General features: G+C 40.2%; 1 protein-coding gene across 1 annotated transcript in view; it reads right to left on the reverse strand.

Moving 5' to 3' along the window:
- Positions 1 to 22,855, reverse strand: part of DOK6 (docking protein 6) — a 473,746-nt gene that overhangs the window by 88,235 nt on the left and 362,656 nt on the right. The window contains exon 7 of the mRNA XM_019545244.1: positions 4,855 to 4,972. Within this exon, the coding sequence (XP_019400789.1) occupies positions 4,855 to 4,972 (118 nt within the window). The remainder of the gene's footprint in view (positions 1 to 4,854; positions 4,973 to 22,855) is intronic.

The following is a 22,855-nucleotide window of genomic DNA, read 5'->3' on the forward strand; positions in this document are numbered from 1 at the left end:
GATTCGATTCACTGATTTGGATCACTGTCCTGATTTGATTTGGTTAAATCCAAATCTGAAGATTCAATTCTGATTTGGAAAAAATCAATGATTCAGCCATAGACACAGCTTTAAATGTTTTTTCTACATACCTTGAGGTACAGGTGCGGCTTGTAATCGCTGCGATGCTGAGGCGGATAGAGTGTCCCGCTGAAGCGCAGGCCCACCCCCCCCACCATGTGCTCGGTGGCAAACCTGGAAGTGGACTGGGTACTTCTGGTCCACTTCTGGGTCTTCCACTGACCATGCAGGGCCCCCACCCCCCTGGCTCAGTGATCAGCTGCAGGGGGACCCTAGGTGCCCACCCCAGACCCAGGAGGCACCAATTGCTGAGCTGGGAGGGGACTGGGGGGCCCCCCCAGTGCGCTCCCCAGCAGACCCATAAGTTGACTGGAAGTGCTTCTTGTCCACTCTCAAGTCTGCTGCCGAGTGCACTGGGGACCACCCCAGCACTCCTGTGGGATGCTCCATCTGCCCCACCATCACAGCATTCATGAGCCACTTGGTACCTTAAGGTATGTAGGAAAAACATTTAAAGCTGTGCCTATGTCTGAATTGTCAAATCTTTCTGAATCACTAAAAATCAATTTGGAGGGTTCTGATTTGATTCAGAGAGATTAAAGGATCTCATGATTCAATTTGGAGATTCAGCACTGAATCAGGCTGGATACTAACCCTGGTCTTGATGGAAGGGGCTTGGAGCAGTGCATCCTGGGATTATGGAGGACTGCAAATTGCTCATTTTATTTCCGTGGAGCTGACTGAAGTTACCCAAAAATGAGTTAGGTAGCACAGGCCAGAGTTAAGCCTTTCCTGAGGTGGCATAACTTTGAGACCGTCAGCGGATACTTAGCATGAGTCAAAGACCTTTAAGACACTGTAAAGATATTCATGTTTTATGTGCCCTTAGTAAGTGTAATGTGTAATTTTACCCTTAAGAGGCCAGGAATGATTGTATCTAGAAGCAGATAGTTTTTCTTTCACGTGTTTCTCACCCACAGTGAGGTTCATTTAAATTAGGCTGAGATACTGCTCTTAGCTCAAAGTACTGACAACACCTAACAGCACAGTGCAAGAAATAGTCTAGAGTAGGAACTGTGATCCTAGAGTCAAATTTCCTTCCCTTTCACCCATTTTCTAAAAAATGTAGTAATCTATTACTTGATCATGCCACTAGCAAATTCTCTCTCTGCAGCTGCTCAGCTCTGCTGGCTGGTATGCTAACAATTAGTGGTTAGTGGTTATGCTCACATACTCCCTCTGCTATACAAATTTCCACCCACATCTGTGAAGGAATGGGCACTATCCCCATGGAGTGCAATGTCTCTGCTGAGCTTGAATAAGCAATATAAGGAGTCTAGGAAGACACAGAAAGAGTGTACCTTATGCTCATACTTGCCTCTTCATGGATGTACAATGTTTAATTATCAGAAAGCAGCAGCCTGATAGTGTTGTAGAAAAGACATCTTTACTGACTCTGCAAGGTCAGTGTTACACGAAGTGTTATGCAGTTTGAGGAATGAATACAAGGAAGATATAGACGAAGAGGATAAAGGTACATAGGAAGTACAGACCACTCAGGTTTCAGATATCTTGGCTTCTGCATGTACTGCTGATCCCCTAACAACAAATTTCACCTTCTTTCTTCAGTTGCACTCATTATACTATATGTAAGTCAAGCGAACACTTATTCTAAATACTAAAGTATTTATTTGATGCTCAATAAGAATAAGTAAACCTACAATTGTCCATAATGCAGAATTTCTCATTGTTTAAAAATGCATTTAACATACTGTCTCCTAGGAACCTAATTGTTATAAATATTATATATGCCATTGCATATATAATGCATTTATGCATGTCTATCCATATTTTCTACATCTTGGTTATACTTGTACTGTATTACATAGATCAGCTATTTGAGAAACGAGATATGACAGGGAATGAACCGTGTTCCAAACAGCTGTATCATTATCATGAATGCAAGGCATATATCATATCGGCATACTGCCAAAAATGGTAATATGTCAAAGAACTTAAAAAATATATATAATACAAAAGGAACATAACAAAAATTGGAACATCTGAGCACAGCTACATTCTATTTATAGGCATCACTACACTAAAACATGTAAATATTGAAGATAGGAGTAAAGTAATCCAAACTGATCCATTATTAAAATGTTTTTGACCATTAACTTCAAAATGTCTTTTGATTAAATGACTTGATTTTCAAGACAGTTAAGTAAACAGACAGAAAAACAAAAGAGCCAGGCAAGTAAACTCCCTTCTGTTGTCTGTCACAATGAAATGATTTTTATTTCCCTGAATGTGAAGAATGCTTTGGATATAAAATACTTGACCTTGCTAGTTGTGTGTGGGAACCCTTATATATAATTTAGGTATAGTGCACCTATATTAACTTTTAACTATAATGTTTTAGCTAGGAAGTCTTGTAATATTTTGAAATTCAGGACTAAGTTTCTAATATAAAACATTGGGAGTGTTTGATTTGTTACCGTCTTTCTGACTTAGTTAACCTTTTTGGATGAGGTACCAGAAGAGAGAAATGCTGTATTCTGTTAAAGAAATTCCCATCAGGATCTGAATTCAAGACTTACATCCTTCAACTATATGGATGTTTGCTCTTGTTTGAAACCTTTGCAATAGCTGTTCATCTGTTGGACTCAATTTATACACTCATGGGTGAGTGCCAGTATATAGACTCTAATAGACCATCAGCTAGAAGTGACCCAGAAGAGATGACCTGATTGCTGTCACTGTCCCCCAATCCTTCCCCCACCAAGGGATCATAACCTAGGACACTTATATTTGGACTCTCCAACACTTCCGCAATTGTACCCCACATGCTAGTACATGTACTTGTGCATGTTTCTTAAAACCCACCACTCTTTAACAATGTGGCTTCCTTGCATAAGGCACTTTGTATTTTCTCTTCTCTGTATATGTTGTGCCTTTTAGCTCCTCATCCTCTGCCCAAACCCACCCCCAGGCTAAGTAGACTACATCCTTACTATATACGACTATACTTAGTCGTTCCCTTCCCCCAACCCTGTACTACATAGCCACCCTTGTCCAGATATTTGTATTTTCTCCTACCCCTTCAACTCTGTAACTACCCTTTTTAACATTTACTAACAAAGTTAAAGTTATAGGGTGAGACGTGGCCCTTGCATTCCAGGCATTTTGTGGCAATGAGGTATTCCTTTTGTTTTCTACCTAGCTTGCTCCTTGGTCTTTTGACTAGAAGCAAGCAAAACTAGGGGGGCCTCTGAACTCCAAGGCTTCCAGACCTGGTGCTTGCACGTAGGATGCCTGCCATGGATTTGAGGAGCATCTGAAATCCTACATTGATGGGCCTGGGAGGGAAAATACTTGTCAGATGGTACAGCCAAACAGATTTAATGACTGAGTTTGGCTCAGTAAAATTTTGGAATTTTACTCTTGGGCTTTGCTCAAGTGATTTGGAATTTATTAGACCCTAGTTTATAATGTTCTAACTGTAGGAAGGGGACAAATTCGAGGTAAGCATCTAATAATTAGATTCTATACCTGGAAAATTATAACAAATTTATAAATTTTCCACATATAGAAGCTAATTATTGGGGGGGGGGGTCACCTTATAATCTTCATTGTCTTCTAGTTGAGTAATTATGGTAATTCTTTTAAAATAAAAATATGTAAAATATTTTCTTGTGGAAAGTACTTTTGCTATCTGACAAGAATACTACCTGGTACTTTGTAATGCCTGGTTATGGCAATAAATTGATTTTTTTCAAACGTTTTATGAATAGGTAAGCCTGACAACCCGGTTAAATTATGCAAAGGGACAGATCACCTGCAAATTTTGTTTTTCTTTTTTCTAATTTTCATGAAAACATTATAATTGTTAGTCAGAGTTTATATTTTTAAGTGCATAAAATTTTGTATCATGACATGCAAATCACTAGCATCTGCTGTTACTCATCATCATCACTTGTATTAATAATTTCTGTTAATTGGAACACCTGGAAACCTCTACTAAAATAAAGGCCTCACTGTGCTAGATATTATACAAACACATAATAAAATAAAAACTTGCTCAGAGAGCTCACTAACTAAAAATGGAAGGAGAATCAGAGACATAAGGAAATGGATATATTTTTCAAGTGTCACACACAGCAGCTCATTGTTAGACCTGAGAATAAGTTTAGTTCACCTGAGCCACGGTACAGTATCTTATACGCTAGAGTGCACTGCCCATCTATCTCATCAGCTCTCAAAATCAGTCCGCTAGTTAGCTAACACAGGGTAAATTATTCACCTAAAAATGTAAGCACATTACCAAAAATCACAGTTATTCTAGCTGCTGTTATTTTAGCTTTGAAACTAATACAACAGTTTTACATAGATTTAACTGGACACCCAGAAGTTAGCCTCTATAATACATATACCAACTGCTCAAGAAAAGGAGGTGAAAGACAGAAACTCTAAGTAGAACATACTATGAAGGGCTCCCTGACATCTGCTATTCCTTGCATACTGATAAGACACATAGTACAGTGTTTTATTTAAGTCCCTATCACAAAGTGGCTGCTCATCTACATGGCAATTCTAGAAGTAATTTTCACCATTAGTTTTACAAAACGATAAAAATGTCCACTGTAAATCTTAGGAGTCCCACTGGGGTTCCTGACAACTGATAAACTGAAATGGAGAAAAAACAACCAATGCAAATGGAAAGCAATTTGCATGAATTCTGGTCAATGTGAAGGAAGCTAATGGACATGCCAATTTATTTTTAAAGCTACTTGCCTTGTAAACTGTAGATTTCTCCAACGCTGTTCTGCCTGGTAATATGATGCCAGTATGCACTACGAGGAAGTGAAATTGACTTGGATAATGTCATTGGTTCAGTCAAACTGGTCTGGAGCTAAAAGACAAAGCAAACATGAGTGGCAAATCATCCACTAAAGCATCTGACACACACATTTTAGCGTTTTGAAAATGGACACGAGCTACCATTAAAATGTATATGATATTGAACTGTCACAGATTGTGCATTATAATTTACACATATATCAGTGCTGTAGTTGGACTGCATATGTTCAGGGAACTAAAACTCACAAGAATTTTTACATAATGAGGTTTATTAGGGATTCTTTTTTCTCATTATGCTTGAGCCAAGGGAACTAGCGGACAAGTTAAGCAAGAGATCAGATAAACATTATACAAGTATATTGAAACCTTAAAGGAAGAAAGATGATCCTAACACAAATAAAGTAAGAAGCAATTCCAGTGATGCTTCTCCCCAAGTTCTCTAACCTAATAAGGAAAACAACTTCTGACATAAAATAAGGAAGAAGATCTATCTCCTGTTTTCAAATTACCATCATATGAAATAAGTTAGACATGTTTGGAGATGGCAATTCACATTTTATGAAAATATCATCCCCTGGGACAGAACACTTTAAATATTTTTCATTGGAGGCTAATGCTTAAAATATAAACAGGTATCTTTAATTGGTGACAGCAATGCCAATTAGTGACATTAATTAGCCCATAAAGCTACTGTTACTAATTAGCATCTTCTTATTAACTGTGGTCCTGTCCTTTCTCCTTTCCTTTTTTTGTAATTTTATTTTAAAATGCACGTGCTGGGTCTAATCAGAACAGAGTCAGCGAAAATATATTTTCAGAAAAAGTGATTTGCACATTAATATTGTAGAATTCACAGAAACTAGGAAAACCTGCTCGTTGATACTTAATTATTTTATGGAAGGCTGTTATACATCAGATTACTTATATGTCCAGTGTCTCAATTTAAAACCAGTTTGTAAAGAAAACGGAAGTCCCAATGCATACATAACCACTTATGTGCAGACTAGTAGAGTTATTTTTCCCTAAATGATTACTGACTGAGAAAGAATGTAGCAGATATAGATCTACAGATGGGAGACTCATTTTCCCTAAATGCAAGTGAATGAGGAAACACAACATTTAAACAGCACCCAAAATCAAGCTTGTCATGAGAGAAAGGACAGTACTGTTTAACTACACAAACATTCATTTCAGTCTTAGCCTTTTCAGGCTTTTAGAACAGTGGAACAGTTCACAATGGGCAAGTTCATAGGATTAAGCCAAGATGCACAGAAAGATTCAAGTTCCCAAGTGGGACTTAGGTGAATGAAGACATAGAAGTCCAACAGGGTAAAAACTCCTCAATACCCCTTTCTAGGGGCAAAGATCCAGAATTTTACAAACGTGGTGCAGAAGCAGCAAATGATGTTGCAGAGGTGGCTGCAACCCTGTTTCCAGCTTTCTCTCCCCCACAACTAACCCCCACTGGGGTGGGCAGACTGTACCACAGGAGTAGCAGCTTGGACCTTTCTAAGTTCTGAAGAAGATAAGAATTCTCCCTGCTCCTTTTCCTTCCCTGGTTAGAGGCACATCCCCTTCCATCCCTGTTCCCTCCCATCTCATTCTTCCTCCCCTGCCTGCAACTGTTGGTGTCTCTGCTGTCCTGGGGGTGGGGGGAGCTACTCCAGCCAAGATGTGCAAGGGTTAGGCTCAGCCTGGGACCATGGTAGTGGTGGTGGAAGTGACAGGTGGATTCCCCTTCACTGTGCCTGCTCCCCCTGGGTGCTCCCCATCAGCCTGGGACCAGGTATAATGATGGGGAATATGCTCACTTGCTGCTGCTGTCCTGTGTTGGCTAGAAAATGGTATTAGAGGTTTGCTTTTTGGGAATTAGTTTGCAGGTAAAGTAGGTATTGCATTAGAACAATGGTCCAGGGTAATGGCAAGGGTTACTTGATTTCTAAAAGCCTGTTTCTGGCAAAGTCTCCTTCAAGGACCACTGTGTCCTACACAGGCAAGCAACAAGCAGATACAGGATGGGAAACTGAAGACATGTACCACACTGTTCCATAACGGAGATAAGGGGTTCTGCCATGTTGGCCAGATCACAGTGCCCAATTGCAGGGCCCTTAAGTTTTCCAGTTTTTGTACATAGACCAAATTAGGAGAAACCGGAAAGAACCAAGTTTGGATGAATGCATGCGATGGGTTTGTGAAATAAAGAAATATGCTGAGAGGACAGAACATGGACAGTTTGACAACCACAGGAAGACCAATCAGTGATGCCCAGAGACAAAGAGTCATCACACAGGGAAAATGATACAAAAGGAGGTATTTCAGAGCAGCAAAGGGTTCCCAAGAAGGCCACTAAGGACAGAGGGCACGCCACCAGCCTGTCTCACCCACCCCACTGAAGGAGGGAGGAGGTAGGCCTCAGCCTCCAACCTCCAGGTTGCTGACAACTGACATTCATGAGAGAATCTCAGAGGGAAGCTCACGTACTTGCCAGATATACCTTGACTCTGTGAACCCTGGGACCCATAGTTATAGAATAGTTTGCATTATTCTTACCTGCTACCACTGTGTATCAACAAAATTCACCTATTATCGAATGGAGAGGTTGTGGTCAGTCTGCGGGTTTGAGTCCATCCAGAACAAGGTGTCTGGGTCATAAATCCAGTGCCAACATCTTGGGCTGAGCCCAGCCCCTACACATCCCAGAAGGAGTGGCTCTGGTGCTCCCCGTGCTCCAGGGACAGCAGTGGTAGGTGATGGAGGGGGGCATGGGAAGGCAGAGGGTGGGAGGGGAAGGGGGATATGTGCCTCTGAGCACAGAGCGGGTAGTTCTTACCTTCTTTGAAACTTCTGCTGCTTCTGCTGTATGGGCAGAAAGGGAGTGTATAACCACACCATTGTACCCTCTCTAGATCCAGCCCTGCCCCTTCTTAAATGGCTATATTTTTACCAGTGAAGTTCCATAGGCATCAAAAGCTTTGCTTCAGTATATTCATAACTGCTTAAACCAAACTGCAATAGTTAGTCTGGGTATTCTTCACCTGTTTCTTGAAGAGTCTTAGGTTTCTCAGAACAGCAAAAGGAAGAAGCTCTGTACAAAACAGCAGTCATTGCCTTCATTGAGAAGCAGTATTTCCCTTAATAGCATTATGTAATAATTCACTCTACTGGAAAATCTGACTGAAGAATATCTCTGGACAAAAGAAATCTGAGCTGTTTTTTTGCAAAAGGTCATATCAGTAATTGCAACTCCTATGTTTCTTTGTAGATCTAACCCTTAATACACACACTAACTTAGTCACTTCCATATAAGTGATTTCATACCTAGCTATAGAAGTAATTACCTTTTCTTTGAAACCTTCCAGAAGGTTGTAGACAATGTCTTGCCTTTAAATTATTTATTCTGTCTGTGTTTAGTTTCTCAGAAGCCAATGTTTTCTGTTAGCTTATGCTTAGGAAAATGTCTTGTGTTTCTGAATCTTTCCATACATAATATGTATGCTCATTTGGGACAGCAGAATATAGCAGGTACATTTTACATGAGGTTTTTGAATGGAACTTCACTGAGGTAAAATAAAATAGTGAAATAGTAAAACTGGTGATATAAAAAAGGGGAGAGTGAACTTCACTTCTCTTTAAAAGCTATACAGTTGTACCCCACAGGGAAATTAAGATCAAAATATGACAAGATTTTCTGCCTGGTATATGTGCAAATAGAAGACAGTACTTAGGGGTTACAATTAGGAGAAGGAACTAGACTGTAGATTTATATGGAAAAAAAGACACACAGTACAGAATTCTATTACCCTTTGTGCACTTACCTAGCTGCCTAAGTGGTATTTTTGGCACTTATTTATCATTTATGATTATATTACCCGCACAGCTTAGGCACAAGTATTTGTTCATATCCTGAGCATGCATGGTTGGCTATATGCTAGCTGGGCAGGTATGCAGTTATATAAATACATATATGGGTGCCAGCCTTGGACAAAAACAGGCAGAGGAGGAACCTTCCATGTGGTAGTCTTAGTAGTTGAGTGATTAGGGCACTTGCTCAGGAATGGGATATACTGGTTCAAAACCCCTCTGAATTCAAGCACCCGAACCATTCAGGTACTGGAGCTGAACATAGGAAAACTGTCATCATTATTCTCTTCTTCCTCCTCTAACACCTACTATCATGGGATATTTTCAGACTACAATTCTGTGACTTACACTCATCACTGGGTGTGCTAATGTACCTAACCAGCTGCCCAGCTAGTGCTTAGCCTACTAAGTATTGTCAGTATATATACATACACATATGCATCCAGATTACCCATGTAATAGAAAGCAATAGAATTGTAAATTCATGCAAGTTCCAAAAGATCCATTTATCCAACAGGAAAACTGCCATTTAGGTGCACAAAGGGCAACAGAGTCCTACCCATAACCTGACTTTGTTCTCTTCTTATTATTCCCTTCTCTTCTAAGTACTGATTCCTTCAATTTCTAAATGAACATATTCAGTATTTAAAATTCTTAAACTGACATAGGAGAGAGGCAAGTATTTCTGTGGGTGATATCTTTATTGGACCAGCAGCATGGTGAAGATAGACTTAGACAAGCTTTTGTATACAATGCATTCATCTTTAGACCTGAGAGAAAAGACAGTACAGTGGAAGAATAAAACAGTTTCCAGGGTGATTTAGCTGTGCCTGCTTTTCTCTAGACCTTTAAGAAGAATGCACTGCCTGTCTATATCTATCCTAACCAAGCAGTTGGTCCCATAAAGATATCACCCACAAAAATCCTTGCTTCTCTCATCTTTCCTGTACTGTCACGGCTACCACATCAGCACTACCTAAACTGACATAGTTATAACAGTGCATTTTTTAAAAAATGAAGAAAAGTCCTAAGTGTCCTCAAAAAATATTTTACTTATTTAGTCAGCTCCATTTGTGACCTCAGTAGGGTATTTTGTGCCTCAAAGCTTTTCTAATAGCTCTCTCAATTATATAGTTGGTCCAATAAAAGTTACAACCGAACAAATCATGATTTTCTTAATCTGTAATGGAATTATCTATCAGTTTCCTTTTTACCAGGTACCTGAAAGTTCCTTTGACCTGGGACTTCTGAGGTGGCTGGCTTTTATTCTTGATTATCCATAATTAATAAATTGAATGTAATAGTGAGTCTACCTACTACCAATGACCTCTGTAGAATTTCTGAAGGACTGTAATGGATGGAAGCAGAAAAACATCTGTAAATTTATGATCCTGGGCCATTTAAAAAAATGTTAATGTAAGACTTTTTTGAACTGAGGCCTAAAGGTAAATTTACTACAGAAAACTTATTTGACTTCAATGGTGTTGCTCTGCTAATTCCAGTAGTCAGTTTGGTTCCAAGAATGTAACCTACTAAACACGCTATGTTTCTGAGCTTTGATCTAGTAATATGCAATTCTCTCATTTTCATTTGATATGTTTTCTTTTAAAGTCAAATCAGTAAAGGCATTAGAGGGTGAAGGCTTATCTTTGTTCAAAAAACAAGTATGAAATGAATAGAACGCTAATTAGAGTCCCAGTTGACTCAGTTCTTGGGTGTGTGAATTTAGCCAACAAGGTCAGATTATTTTTGCATTTGGGACATATTTGCGACAATTCTTTGTGGATCAGAGGCCATCAACTGATCTTGCATCTTCACTAGAATTTTAATACTTTGTCTGTTTGATCAAGTGGCAACAGAGACTATTTCACAGTAGATTCAAATAATATCTTCAGTAAACAGGAAAACATTAAAACTATGAATAAAAATAGCAGGAATATTTGTAGAACTGATTGACTTTTATTAGTAGATGTTTTGGATGGGGAATACAGGAAAAAGATGACAAAGTTGAGATGGAAATACAAAGCGCCCGAGCGAGGGACTAACAATCGAGGGGTGGGGGAGAGGAGGGGAACGCGACTAGGTTACATACCATACAATGTTAGCCAACTAAGCCCGGGGGTGGGGATATTACACTTATTTTAAATATTGGGAGAAGGAATTTATAGAGAAAATCAGCTCTTCTCTCTAGTAAGAAGGAAATGATGATGTAAAAAAAAAAATCACTAAGTAGACGGAACACCAAGGCATAATGCCATTGGTTAAATCAGTCTTCCCAGGAGAGATGTATGAGGCCCAATGGCTATATTAATTCAAAAAGAGAAAGCAGCAGAAATTGTATTTTCTCCTCTCTGAAAAATAACATTAAAATTTTCTAGCTCTACTCTTGTGTGAAGGAGTTCGAGGGAAATAAAAGGACAGCAGAATTCTTTACTAGTAAAATGTCTGTAACCTGGTGGTGGCAGCAAAGTATAAATTCACTTCACTGACACCCACAATATATAATAATAATAAATTACTTCCAGTGCAATGAGATAGCACTCCTAGCACAATCCCATTACTGCATGCTATAAATACATTCTTCTAGTTCAAATACTAAAGAGATGTTAAGATGGTATATAAAAATTCTTAGTTAATATGATCATGGGAGTCAGAAAAACTGTATAAGTGGACAACACTGAAACCAGAGCAGCTCACTGTAAACCAGATCTTGTGGATCACACAGTATTTCTGAGGGAGCAGCAGCAGAGTCATAACTTAGATCAGACCATTTATCATCATGAATGTATGCAAAAGGGAAGATTAGATTTCCACACACTTAAAAAAATGACCTAGAAATTTTAAGTAATGACAGAGGCTTGCGTTGTACAGATTGTATTATGTCCTGAGCAAGTTGATAAAGGAAAACAAGTTTTCAAGTTACTATTTGGCATTATTTTTCCACTTTAAGAAACAAATCTAAAGATGTACTGAGCATCAGCAGCTCCCATTGTCATCAGTCAGACATGAGGATATGCTGCTAGTGGTCACCATTTATCAAGATTTGCTAATTATGACAATATTCATGTAGCATCTAAACTGAATTATCACAGCTTCATGCCTGCTATTGCAGTGTTCCCAACCACTGAAACAAGCATATTAACCTCAGATAAAATAAAACCAAAAGCAGCTCTCAGATCAAAAAAAGGAAAGGCAGTGGAAATAAAGAAAGCTTCAAGATGTGTATCTGCTTCTTTCTACACAGCAAATAAGTTTTTGCAGCTATACATAAAGCAGCAGCTGGCTAAAAACAGCCTACAGTGGCTCCTAATGTACTCAAAGACAGGAGCAACTCACATATACATCACAAGGCTATAGACTCAGGAATTAGCTCATAGGCCCAAATTTATTTTTTTCTGATCCTATGAAATCACAATAATGAAACTAACAAACAAGCAGAAATGTATAACCAACTGACGAAGTATTATCTATTCCGTAATGCCAAGGAACAGAAAAATAAATCTAAACAAAACAAAACACCATCAGATTTACATTGCTTGAAGTCAATGGCCAACTAGATTATTTGGGAGATAGGTTGTGGCATAAATTTATTTTTGATGAACAGCACTGGGTTAATGGGTTAAGAGTCTGAAGATAAACATTTTACAAAAAACTGAAACTACATTCAGAAATAGGTAACAAACTTTCTGCTATTTCGTAGTTATATCTTGTGTCTATGCTCCTTTGTTTTATTCATACCCAGCATATGGTACCTCACAGAAAAAAAAGAGCACACGCTGGGAATATAGGAACTGTGGTCTCTCTACACTTCCTAAAAGACTTATTTTAGAGCATACACTAAGCACAAATAATAATTTCACCTATTACAATGACCCATCTCCCATGCCGCATTTTTCAATGGATAATTTCTTCTCTGTTTGCATCTATTATTAGGTTATAATTTCTTAATTATGGGAACAAGTGCTACTTTACAATGCCAAGGTGACTATTATATTTTAGTTATGGAGCAATCAGTAGGAGAATAAGTGAATGCCTGAAGATTTACTACTAAATTTATTCTGCTTGGTCATGCCATAAATAAAGGACTGGTGCATTTTGCATTTTACTCCCATTCTGTCAGAAGAATATTTCACTGGTATTTTTTTTTTTTTTTTTAGTGATGATACCCAGAATAGAGTGCAACATTAAGGTTGCATAGAGACATTTGGGGAAGTTAGGGGAAGGTTAGATTGAGTTTAAAATAGACCCCTGATCTAAGATAAGTTGGGATGGGGAGCTTAGTAAGGGGTTGGGAGAATATAGGAGGTCCAGAGATGGGATGGGGGGTCAGGCAGGTAGGGGGTGGGTTGCTGGGGTCCTGGAGGGTTTGGTGGGATCAGGGGGGCTTGCAGATCAGGGTGGCTCTTTGTCCCACCCCCTGGGACCAGGGGCTATTTTTAGTCCCGTGACCCCCCCCATCCCTAGATGAACAACTGCTTCCCAGTGAACCTACCCCTTAAACCCTCCCCCCCACTCTAACTTACTTCCTCACTCCTGGCATTAGCAAACACTGATAAAACTGGCACCAGGAGGGGCTTGTGGGATGGGGGTTAGGTGGGCTGGGGTGGTGGGACTGGCTGGTCCATTGGAAGGGGAGCTGTCTGTTTGGGATAGGGTGAGGGGGGTGCCCAGTGCCAGGGAGAGGATAGGAAAAGTGCAGCCCTTGTCTGGTGCCAGCAGCTAGGCTTTCCCAGCCCTGAGGCTGTGCTGGGAACTGTGCAGAGAGGTTCAGTTAGATCAGTCTCACTGGACCCAAGCTAAGTCAGACTACCTCAGAAGTACACTTGTAGCAGAAAGCCTACTTTGTACATTTCCCTTCTGGACACTGATATAACAGAAGCCCCTTCTTGCCTGCAACCCTTATACCCTGCCCCCCATTTTGTGCATTTATTTTCCTTCTCAGTATTGGCAGACTTAGCACACTCATTGCATGGGTGTTGCAAGGCTCAGAGCAAGCCAGAAAGCTGAAGTGGCTTTCTGTAGGAGAAACCTAGAAACTATATCTACATATCAATTAAGCTCAGCGTCACTAAAGAAAACAAAAGAACTAAAATGTCCACTGCAAAGACTGTGAATATATCCTGTGCTAACCTAACTCAGTTACTGTTCCCAGTAGCCTTTGATCCTCACTACTTCACAATACATTTATATATTTCATCTGTCTTATATTTACCATGGCATTCTGTATTTTATATTTTATACTTTCAAACCCTTAAGGAAAGTGCTCCCTGTAGAACGAAGTTACACCCTGGACCACTGTTAAAAAAATGCATTGAAACTGTAATTGCAAAATGATACAATCTGCTATATTGGGCAGTGCCTTGAATGAATGCAAGTATGAATGACAAACCAAGTACCTCTTGCTGTTAATTGACAATAGCCTAGCCACTTACCATTACAAAACTCTACTCTACAAGCTGTTTTAAACTAATCAAGCCAAGGAATTGATTCCTGGAACTAAGCACTCCCCATATGGACTATTCCTGTAACCCATGACAATACAGTGAATAAGTCAAGGATGGACTCCTGAAACTTCAGGTACCAGCAGGCAGAGACCCCTGTGACTAACAGCTGTCAGGTACTACTCAAGACCTACGTGGGACATTGACTTCTGGATTGGGTAGCCAAGATGATGCTGAGGGGTCACACAAGTCTGCCAGAAAGGGATAAAAGTCAGCGAAGCGTGACCCTCGGTGGTGCCCTCTCATCCAGCACCTGTCTTACCGAGACAGAAGGACAAGCAGGTGACTCCCTTCTGGAGAAGACATCACCTTAAAAGAAGCTGGCCATCAACAGCAGACTCCAGGGCCTTGGATAGGTAGATATTCTGACACCAGTGCTCTCACAATCACTACAGCAGCTACTATACACTATACTACATAGGTTTGAATGACATGGGTTTGCATTTATGATTTTATTGGTAACTTCATATCCTATCCAATAAACTAAAATTCATTATGATCCTGTGAGTTGGTCCTTTGTAGACAACACACTTAGATCAGGGATTGGTAACACCTGACATGGGCACCAGAGTGTGGTGAGGGAGGGGAGAAGGGGAGGGGGTAGCACAAGGGCCCAATCTTTGTTGTGGCAGTGCAGCCCTGTCTCCTTCTCTAGTCTGCCCCGAGATGTACGTGCACTTGCCACTGGCAACAAGCTGGGTCGGGGCTCTTGGGACCCTGGTGCAGCTGCTTGCAGCCTTCTGGCTGCCTGCCACAAATGGCCTGGGTTCTGAACAGGCTCCTGCTGCCTGCCACAGAGCCTAGGCTGCTCAAAGCAGGCAGCAGGAAGACTGCACAAGCAGGTGTACTGGGGTCCATGGAGATCTGCCGCAGTTCGTTGCTGGTGGCAGGTGCACCTGTTCCTCAGGGCAGACAGTAGGGAAGGGGCTGGTGCTGCACTGCCACAACAAGGATCAGGCCCCTTACAGCTCCTCCATCATCCGCCCCTGGTACTCCAATATTTAACAAGTTGAGGTTCTTGGTTTTTTGGGGCAGTCCCAAAAATGTTGCCCACTCCTGATTAAGATCAGGTCAGCCATTTTTAGATTGGTCTGTCCTGAACTTCTGTACAGTTCACATGCAGCTCCACTTAATTAGTGTAGGCTTCACACTTGGCATCTCCTTGCCATTACTGGAACCCTAAAGATGCTTTGTAGGTGGATATCTCCTGAACTGCACCTATACATGGTTTTGAGATGGAAGTGGAACTGGAAGTGACATTTCTAAGCAGCAGAATCCCGTGCAAAGTCTTGAGGTCTTGAGAGATATGTTGTACTCTGTGTTCCTTGAGCAGAGTCTTTCTAGGCTTGCCCACATCTTGTCTTTTCTGTGCTTGGCTCTATTTATGGGCAGAAGAACCAGAAAGTCAGAAATGGAAGGGTCTGAAGTCAGGAACAGGTAGTTGTTGCTTTGCTGCTGGTGGACTTCTGGTCTTTGTAGTGTTCAGCACATGGGTAAGTCTGAAAAACACTGCAGACTGGGGTGGCTAAGAGGCAGGTACAACCTTAGGCTATTTAAGAGTTTATATTATGCATGGTCAGTACATATAGGCTTGAGGGCACCCCTAATGTAATACCCACGATATTGAAAGACAGTAGCTACAATATTGCCTTGTGCTTCTGCCCTCATTTAGCAGGCAGAAAGGTTTAATTAATTAATTGCAACTTATTGCATGCCATTAGAAAACATGCTTGTACATGGACAATTTTATTAGCAGTATTAAACTCAGAGGTGGCTAACAGTGAAAATGTACTAACCCATCACAGGATAGTGTTTAGCCATTAGTAAGCCAGAAGTTTTCTAATGAGAGAACACATTTTATTTTAAGAACAGTCATGCAATTTGTAATTTTTATTTGTTTAATTAATTTTATTTTGTACCTGTGCTAGGGAATTCTTTCAGATTGCACTTTTCTGTAACCTTCAGTGTGAAAAGTGAAAGAAACCTTATGAGCTAAAGAGCCAGATGATCAGGAATAATATTATTGTGGTAAATTAACGCAGTGAATGTGGACTAATAATATTATTGTGGTACATTAACATAGTGAATATGGACTAGAATCAAATCATGCCACATATTAATAGTATTATTATTTTTAGTATTTATGTTAAGTGAGACAAACACTGAGAATAGTTACTCAGAAAGTTCTCACTGTTTTCAAAGTAAAAGTTAGTTTTAGTTTCTTTCTCACTGACACCCCTTTTATCACTTTTACTTTTGTGTGAGTAAAATTAATATTAATATTGAAAAGGAACCTGGAGCAGAGATTCATTGTAAGATTTAACAAATTAATTTTGGGTTTCTTTCATTTGAAAAGCATACTTTCATTTACAACAAAATACAAAAGCCTGGAGTCCAAATTAAGAGACTAATTTAAATGCTATTTTAGATCAAACAGTCTTTTTCCAAAGGAAAAAGGAAAATGAAATGCTTAAAGCTTCAAAATCTGACCCTGGAGTTTTTACCTTTAGAAAGAATCTAAAATCTGGTCTGTACTCACTTCCTTCTTTATAAAGTAAGCAGGAAATTGATAGCTGGGCATGCTCATTTAAGAGATACATTGGTCTCATAGGGTGCATCTACATGAGACACTTACTGCAAGTTGTCTAATTAGCTTCACAGTAAAGATTTACTTGTCTACACATGCAGAGCTATTAGGCTAGACTAAACTAATTAACTCTTACTTAGGTTAGTGCTTCCCAATACAAGTACTGTCCTATGACAGAAATATTTATTCCATTGCAATGCATGTGTAGATGCTGTTCCAGATGGCTGGGGCATGAAGATACTTCAGTGCAGGGGCTGGCTGCTAGTTAGCTCTGAACTGAAGCACACTCATGTCCCAGCCAGCCCCTCCACAGCACACTGAGCTGGGTGAAAACGGCCATGGTCCTGAGGCCCCCTGCCACTGGAGCTTCTCTGACCTAGCTCAACTTTCTGCAGTTTTGGGTGCACATGTAAATGCTGTCCCTGGGAGCAATGAACTCCAGCACAAACTGTGCCAGGGTTATTGTGAAATGCCCACAGAGTGGTTCATGTGTGCATGCTTTCTTTATTACAACCCCCCCCCCCCAAAAAAAAATTAAAAAAAATCCAGCGGGTTCTTAAGAAGCTAGTATGCCAGGCCTTGAAGACTATCTTGGAGTTTGAATAGGTTCCCAAGGTACTCACTTATGAATGCTTATCTGGATCCTAACTTCAGGAATGTTTTATGCATCACATTTCTGAGGTGGTATGCTGGAATATCAGAGAAGCAGAGAGTTTCAGAACTGTCCTTCACAGTCATGAGGTGAATGATTGCAAGCCAGAAAGGCAGGATAGGTCTACTTTCCAAATAATGGAGCAGCTATCACAGGAGTAGTCCTAGGACTTGTATACATGTGCAGGGAGCTTGCTCTGACGCACTGTAATTCCAGCATTTTGGAGCAGAGGCAATTAATTGAAATTAATATGTTCCAGCACCTTCCAACATCACATGTATCAGTGTCCCAGCGCTGAAAATAGCAACAGGGTGCTTTAAACTAAACCTTGTTCAAAGCACCTGCCACCATTTTTCAGCATGGGGATGCTGATATACCTGATGTTCTGGGTGTTTTTAATTAGTGCAGTTCTCGGAGCTATACCAATTAAAGCGCTCCCCCATGCCTCTTGGATCAGGTGTATAAATGCCCCTAGGGCCTTGTTGCATGAGAAACATAGAAGGTGCTTTATTTAGATCACAGTGGGCGCAGTGAATCTACCTTAAGGTTACTGCACATTAAAATAAGGTGCAATAAACTGTGCCCAGGAACGTGTCTACATATGTGCCTGTGTCAGGAGCTAATTTGCTCCCAATAGGAGAAGTTGACTCTAGGGCTGCTCCTGCCCCCCTGCCCTGCTCTGCCCCCCTGAAGCAGCCAGGGGGAGCTCCAGCTCTGGAGCCCAGGACTGACCTCAGCTGGCAGGGCCAGGGGAGTGGAGAGGAGCTGTCCTGTAGCAGGGGCCAGCTCCCAGGTGCATGAAGCTTGGGATCATAGCCCAGCTTGATGGTGTTGACAAGGTGTAGTGTTCCACAGCCAAGCAAAAGCAGCAGCTTGAGCTCTTCCCTTGCTTAGCTTGCTGAGTGGACAGGGAGCTCTCTGCCCCCACAACACTGGGCCAGGGACAGAGAGCTTCTCTTTCCCCTCAGCCCTGCCACTGGCCACATAGGCATACACCCCAGTTGGCTCCTGCTCCCTGCCCATGCCTGGAGGGCTGAGGAGTGCCAGGACCAGGGTGAGACATGTTGAGGTAAGCAGCTCTGGGACTGGGAGGGGGGAGACACAGGAGCAGGATTCAAATTGGACATGCACTGCATGGATGGGGAAGCTCTCTGTGCTGCAGGGACAGAGAGCTCCCCCATCCCCTCAACAAGGAAAGTGAGGCGAGAGATCAGGGTGCTGCTGCCACTCAGTCATGGTGCATCACCCCAAGTCAGTGCCACCCACTGTGATGGCACTGTGATCTCAAGCTCTGTACTGGAGCCATGGACAGCTCCATCCCCTGTCCCTGCTCGCCCACTCCCTGATCCACCAGCCACATGTGGCCTCCTGCTGCCTAGGCTGACAGGGAGCAATTACTCCCAGTCAGTGTCTACACATACAATACTGCGTGGTAGCTAATGCACTGTTAATCTAGTACCTTTATTTGTTGGTACTAGCAAATGGGATATTAGCTTAATTTATTGCACAGTAGGTCCTGTGCACGTGTAGATGCTGAAGCTTTACTACACATTAGTCTAGCTAATTAGTAAAGCTTTCTGTGTAGATGTGCTCAGTAAACATTACTGTGATGTATTAAGTTGGAATGCGTGTTTGGAAGTTGCACGGTAAGGTTTACTGTGATCGCTAACAATCTCCAGCTTGCTGATTGCTCGTCCTAGTCCTCACATTGTGCTGGAATCTTGAAATGGTCTGAGCCCTGCACTAGAGTCCATTCATGACCCTGGCTGCTCATGTTTGCAGCTCCTAAAACCCAGGTTTGCACTGCACTAGAGACAGTTCAAGACTCCAGTGTGGTGCTGGTGCTGGGACTGACATTTAGCTGATTGTCAGTCCTAGTCCTGGCATACACCACAACTGGTTCAAGGTGCCTGGCACCACGCTAGGGCCAGTTCAAGACTCAAGTGCACTCAGGGCTGGAACTGACAATCAGATGACTGTTGGTATCAGTCCCAGCACATACCAGGGATGGTTTAAGATTCAGGTGTAGTATGGCATAGTGGGATCCACAATCAGCTGATTGTCAGTCCCAGCCCTGGAACCATACTGGAGTCTTGAACTGACTCTAGTGTGATGGTGGATGGTTGGTAGAGCACAGACATCCCTGGCTGATGTCATGTCTGGGTGAGGACTGCAAAATTGCTCATATTATCTCTGTGGAGCTGTCTGAATACACATTACTTAATACACATTGGATAAACTCTTTGTGCAAAAAGGCATCACTTTGCTAAGATATGACTTAGCACATTTTACTACTTGAATGCAGATACTTGTGTTTTAAGTGCAGTTAATGCATTCTAAGTGTCCCAAGGACCTTAAGTAACTAAACTAGCCAATTGAGAAAAGCCACTCAAAAGTAAAATGAAGACCCCCGAAGTCCAATAACAAAAAAGTACTGAGCAATATAATAATTATGCTCAAATACATACAGAGGGTGGAGGGAACTTTTAGAGAAGATTTTTTCCTGGAGAGAAAAAGCAAGGATATATAGAAATGGAAGCCAGGATCCCTAAAGTTCTAGGCCTCAATAAGAGAATGTACTTTGGGTCTTTTTTCTCATCCTTCAAAAAGAAAAGTCTATGTATTTTAGCTTGCATTGAAGCATAACATTAGAGGAACCTAAACACATATAAATCTGTTGGTTTCAAAATTTCTCTAATGTTTTGTTTTATTTGCTAAAAAGACCTCTTTGTTTTAAGAACATTTTTTATCATTCTAGAACACTAATCATAAACTCCTGAAAAATACATGCTTGTTTAGGAGGTATGTTGATCTTGGGAGTGGTTCATGTGTGAATACTTTCTTTTATTTATTTCAGGATCATAAGCTCCTGAAGGAAAGAAATGCATGATAATAAACAGTTGATATAGATGGAGGATTGTACTCAGTTCCTGAGCTAAGAGTGGCAGAACTGCAACATTCCACCGTCAGGTCATAGAACCAGGATTGCCATCTGACAGGGTGCATTCAAGTAGCCCAGAAATGGATCAGGGGTTCAAGCAGCCCTATTACCATGATATGGTGATCCTGTGTCCTATAAGTTTATAAACTCTTTGCTAATCATGAATTTAAATGAAATGGTAGAAAGGCAGCCTCAAAAACATTTATCAGAATAATAAGCATATAATAACATTTAATAAATATTTCATATTAAGTTTGCTAGAATTTGATGCTAATATTTAATCCTACACAGTGTTCTCAAGGTTTCTAACATCTGTAAAAACCCAGCTTTATCCACCAAAATAAATAAAACCCAAATAGTTTATTTCATATTTTTCAGTCTTAGTTTTTTGTGGAGTAATATGGATATGAATATGCATTATACATCCACACACAGGAGCCCACGCCCCCATTTTATACAAACTGGAACAGTTCCACTGACTTAGTGGTTTATGCAGATTTAAATCATTAAGAAATTAGTATATATCAATACAATGCTAGATCTTTACATTATATATGTGTGTGTACACATTCCCACAAACCCACTATGCAAACATTATATTATTTTTCCAACATTCTTGAGTTTTCAAAAAGTCAAAAGTTAGGCAGCTTATCTAATTAAATATGCATGAAATATTTATGAAAACTAAAGACGTCCTTTTATACTTGAATGGTTTCTAAATGCAAGTAAATAGCATTCAGATCATCATCCAAATGCCTGTATACAATAAATATAATTGTGAAAACCACTGCAGTCTTATACTGATACAGCTTTGGTGACCCAATGAGAATAGCTACAATTTATAAAGCATATATCTTAATGAATAGACAAATACATGATTTTACAAAGAGTTTAACTTGATAAAATAGTATTAGAATATACATCAAGCTAATACATCAAACCCATTGCCAGCACTTGCTTTTTTAATGCTTCTTGACTTCTATTGCTTTTAAAATTATTTTAAAATTATTTTTCTTGATTTTGCAAATGCACCACAAAACTTAGAAATACATAGATATCAACTATACATGGCAACCTGAAGTATGTACATGGTCTGTCACAAAGAATAACTAATAAAGGGGAAAAAGGAAGGAATAGAGGGATAGAAAAATAAAAGAGGTATGCAAGGAGTAATAACTTAGTTACCAAAATATTCGAAGACACTTTTCCAAATTGCTCCTAGTTTTCTGAAGCAGTAACCCTGCTAAACATGACTACATTTTATGTAAACGTTTCAAGCCTCATTTTTCATATTCATTATTTTCATGATTGGTGTACTGTTGGCCTATATTTTTTCATTGCTCTTATTTCATTTTATTTCAAATAAGAAACTAGTTTTCTTTGTCTACTCTCTCGAGCCCTAGCCAGAGTTGGAGCTGGTGTTTAGGTTGTAGTAGTGTGACCACATGCTCTGTAATGTTGACTAACCTTTTGAAATCCAGTGTCACAAATTAATAAAACAACCCTCCTAGCAGCCCTCCATGTTGCTTGCCTCAGAAAACAAAGGAAATGAAATTATGTTTGTTACCATGGAAATCTTCAGCTCCAGTAGTTTTTTTTTTCCTTATGTGATATAAAATGTACATAGGTGTGATATGAGCAAAATATATATATATATAAACACATTACAAAAATGACATCCTAGAAAATGCAATACAGATTTTATGGTGAGAATACAAAAGCTCCGTTTCCCAACCATAATAACTGCAGCTTTCACTACTGAACCACACCATGAAACCATTAAGTAGAATGAGGAAATCACAACTTCTTTTTCCAATAAACATGATCTCATTTTGACTCATCAATGGGATTATGAACTGCAAAACACACGACAAGGTAGCATGTTTAATAAATGAGCAGGCCTTTCCTCCATAAGAGTCTTGCCTATTAGACACTCCTATGGAAATGGATTCTGGCAGGGTTAATACCTGATGGGAGTAACATCTGTTTTCATGAGACAGTCATGGGGTAATGGGGGGGAGGGGGTGGTATATGCTTCAAGCCATAAAACATGAAAACTGGATTAAACCCTCATTACTATGGTAAATTGTAATATTACTGTATACTTTATACCCATTAAATCTCCTGCAGTTTGAGTGCTATTCATAAAAGAGCTTAGGTTCTGACATAATCATTCAGTTCAAGAAACTGAGACCCTACTGATAGACCTGTAGGACCCCTGTCTTAATCTGATCCCACAGTGATGACTTTGAATAAATTCACTGTGCAGCCATGTAGGAAGCTTTAATATGAGAATATTTTGAATTGTCTTAGACTAGGTACAGAGGTTACCAGTGTGGATTAAGATTTATTGTTGTCCTGGGCAAACAGAAAATTGGAGGCTGTCCCACCAG

Source organism: Crocodylus porosus, unplaced genomic scaffold (assembly GCF_001723895.1).
Source record: "Crocodylus porosus isolate Cpor-Errol unplaced genomic scaffold, CroPor_comp1, whole genome shotgun sequence".
In the NCBI taxonomy this organism is placed as follows: Eukaryota; Metazoa; Chordata; order Crocodylia; family Crocodylidae; genus Crocodylus; species Crocodylus porosus.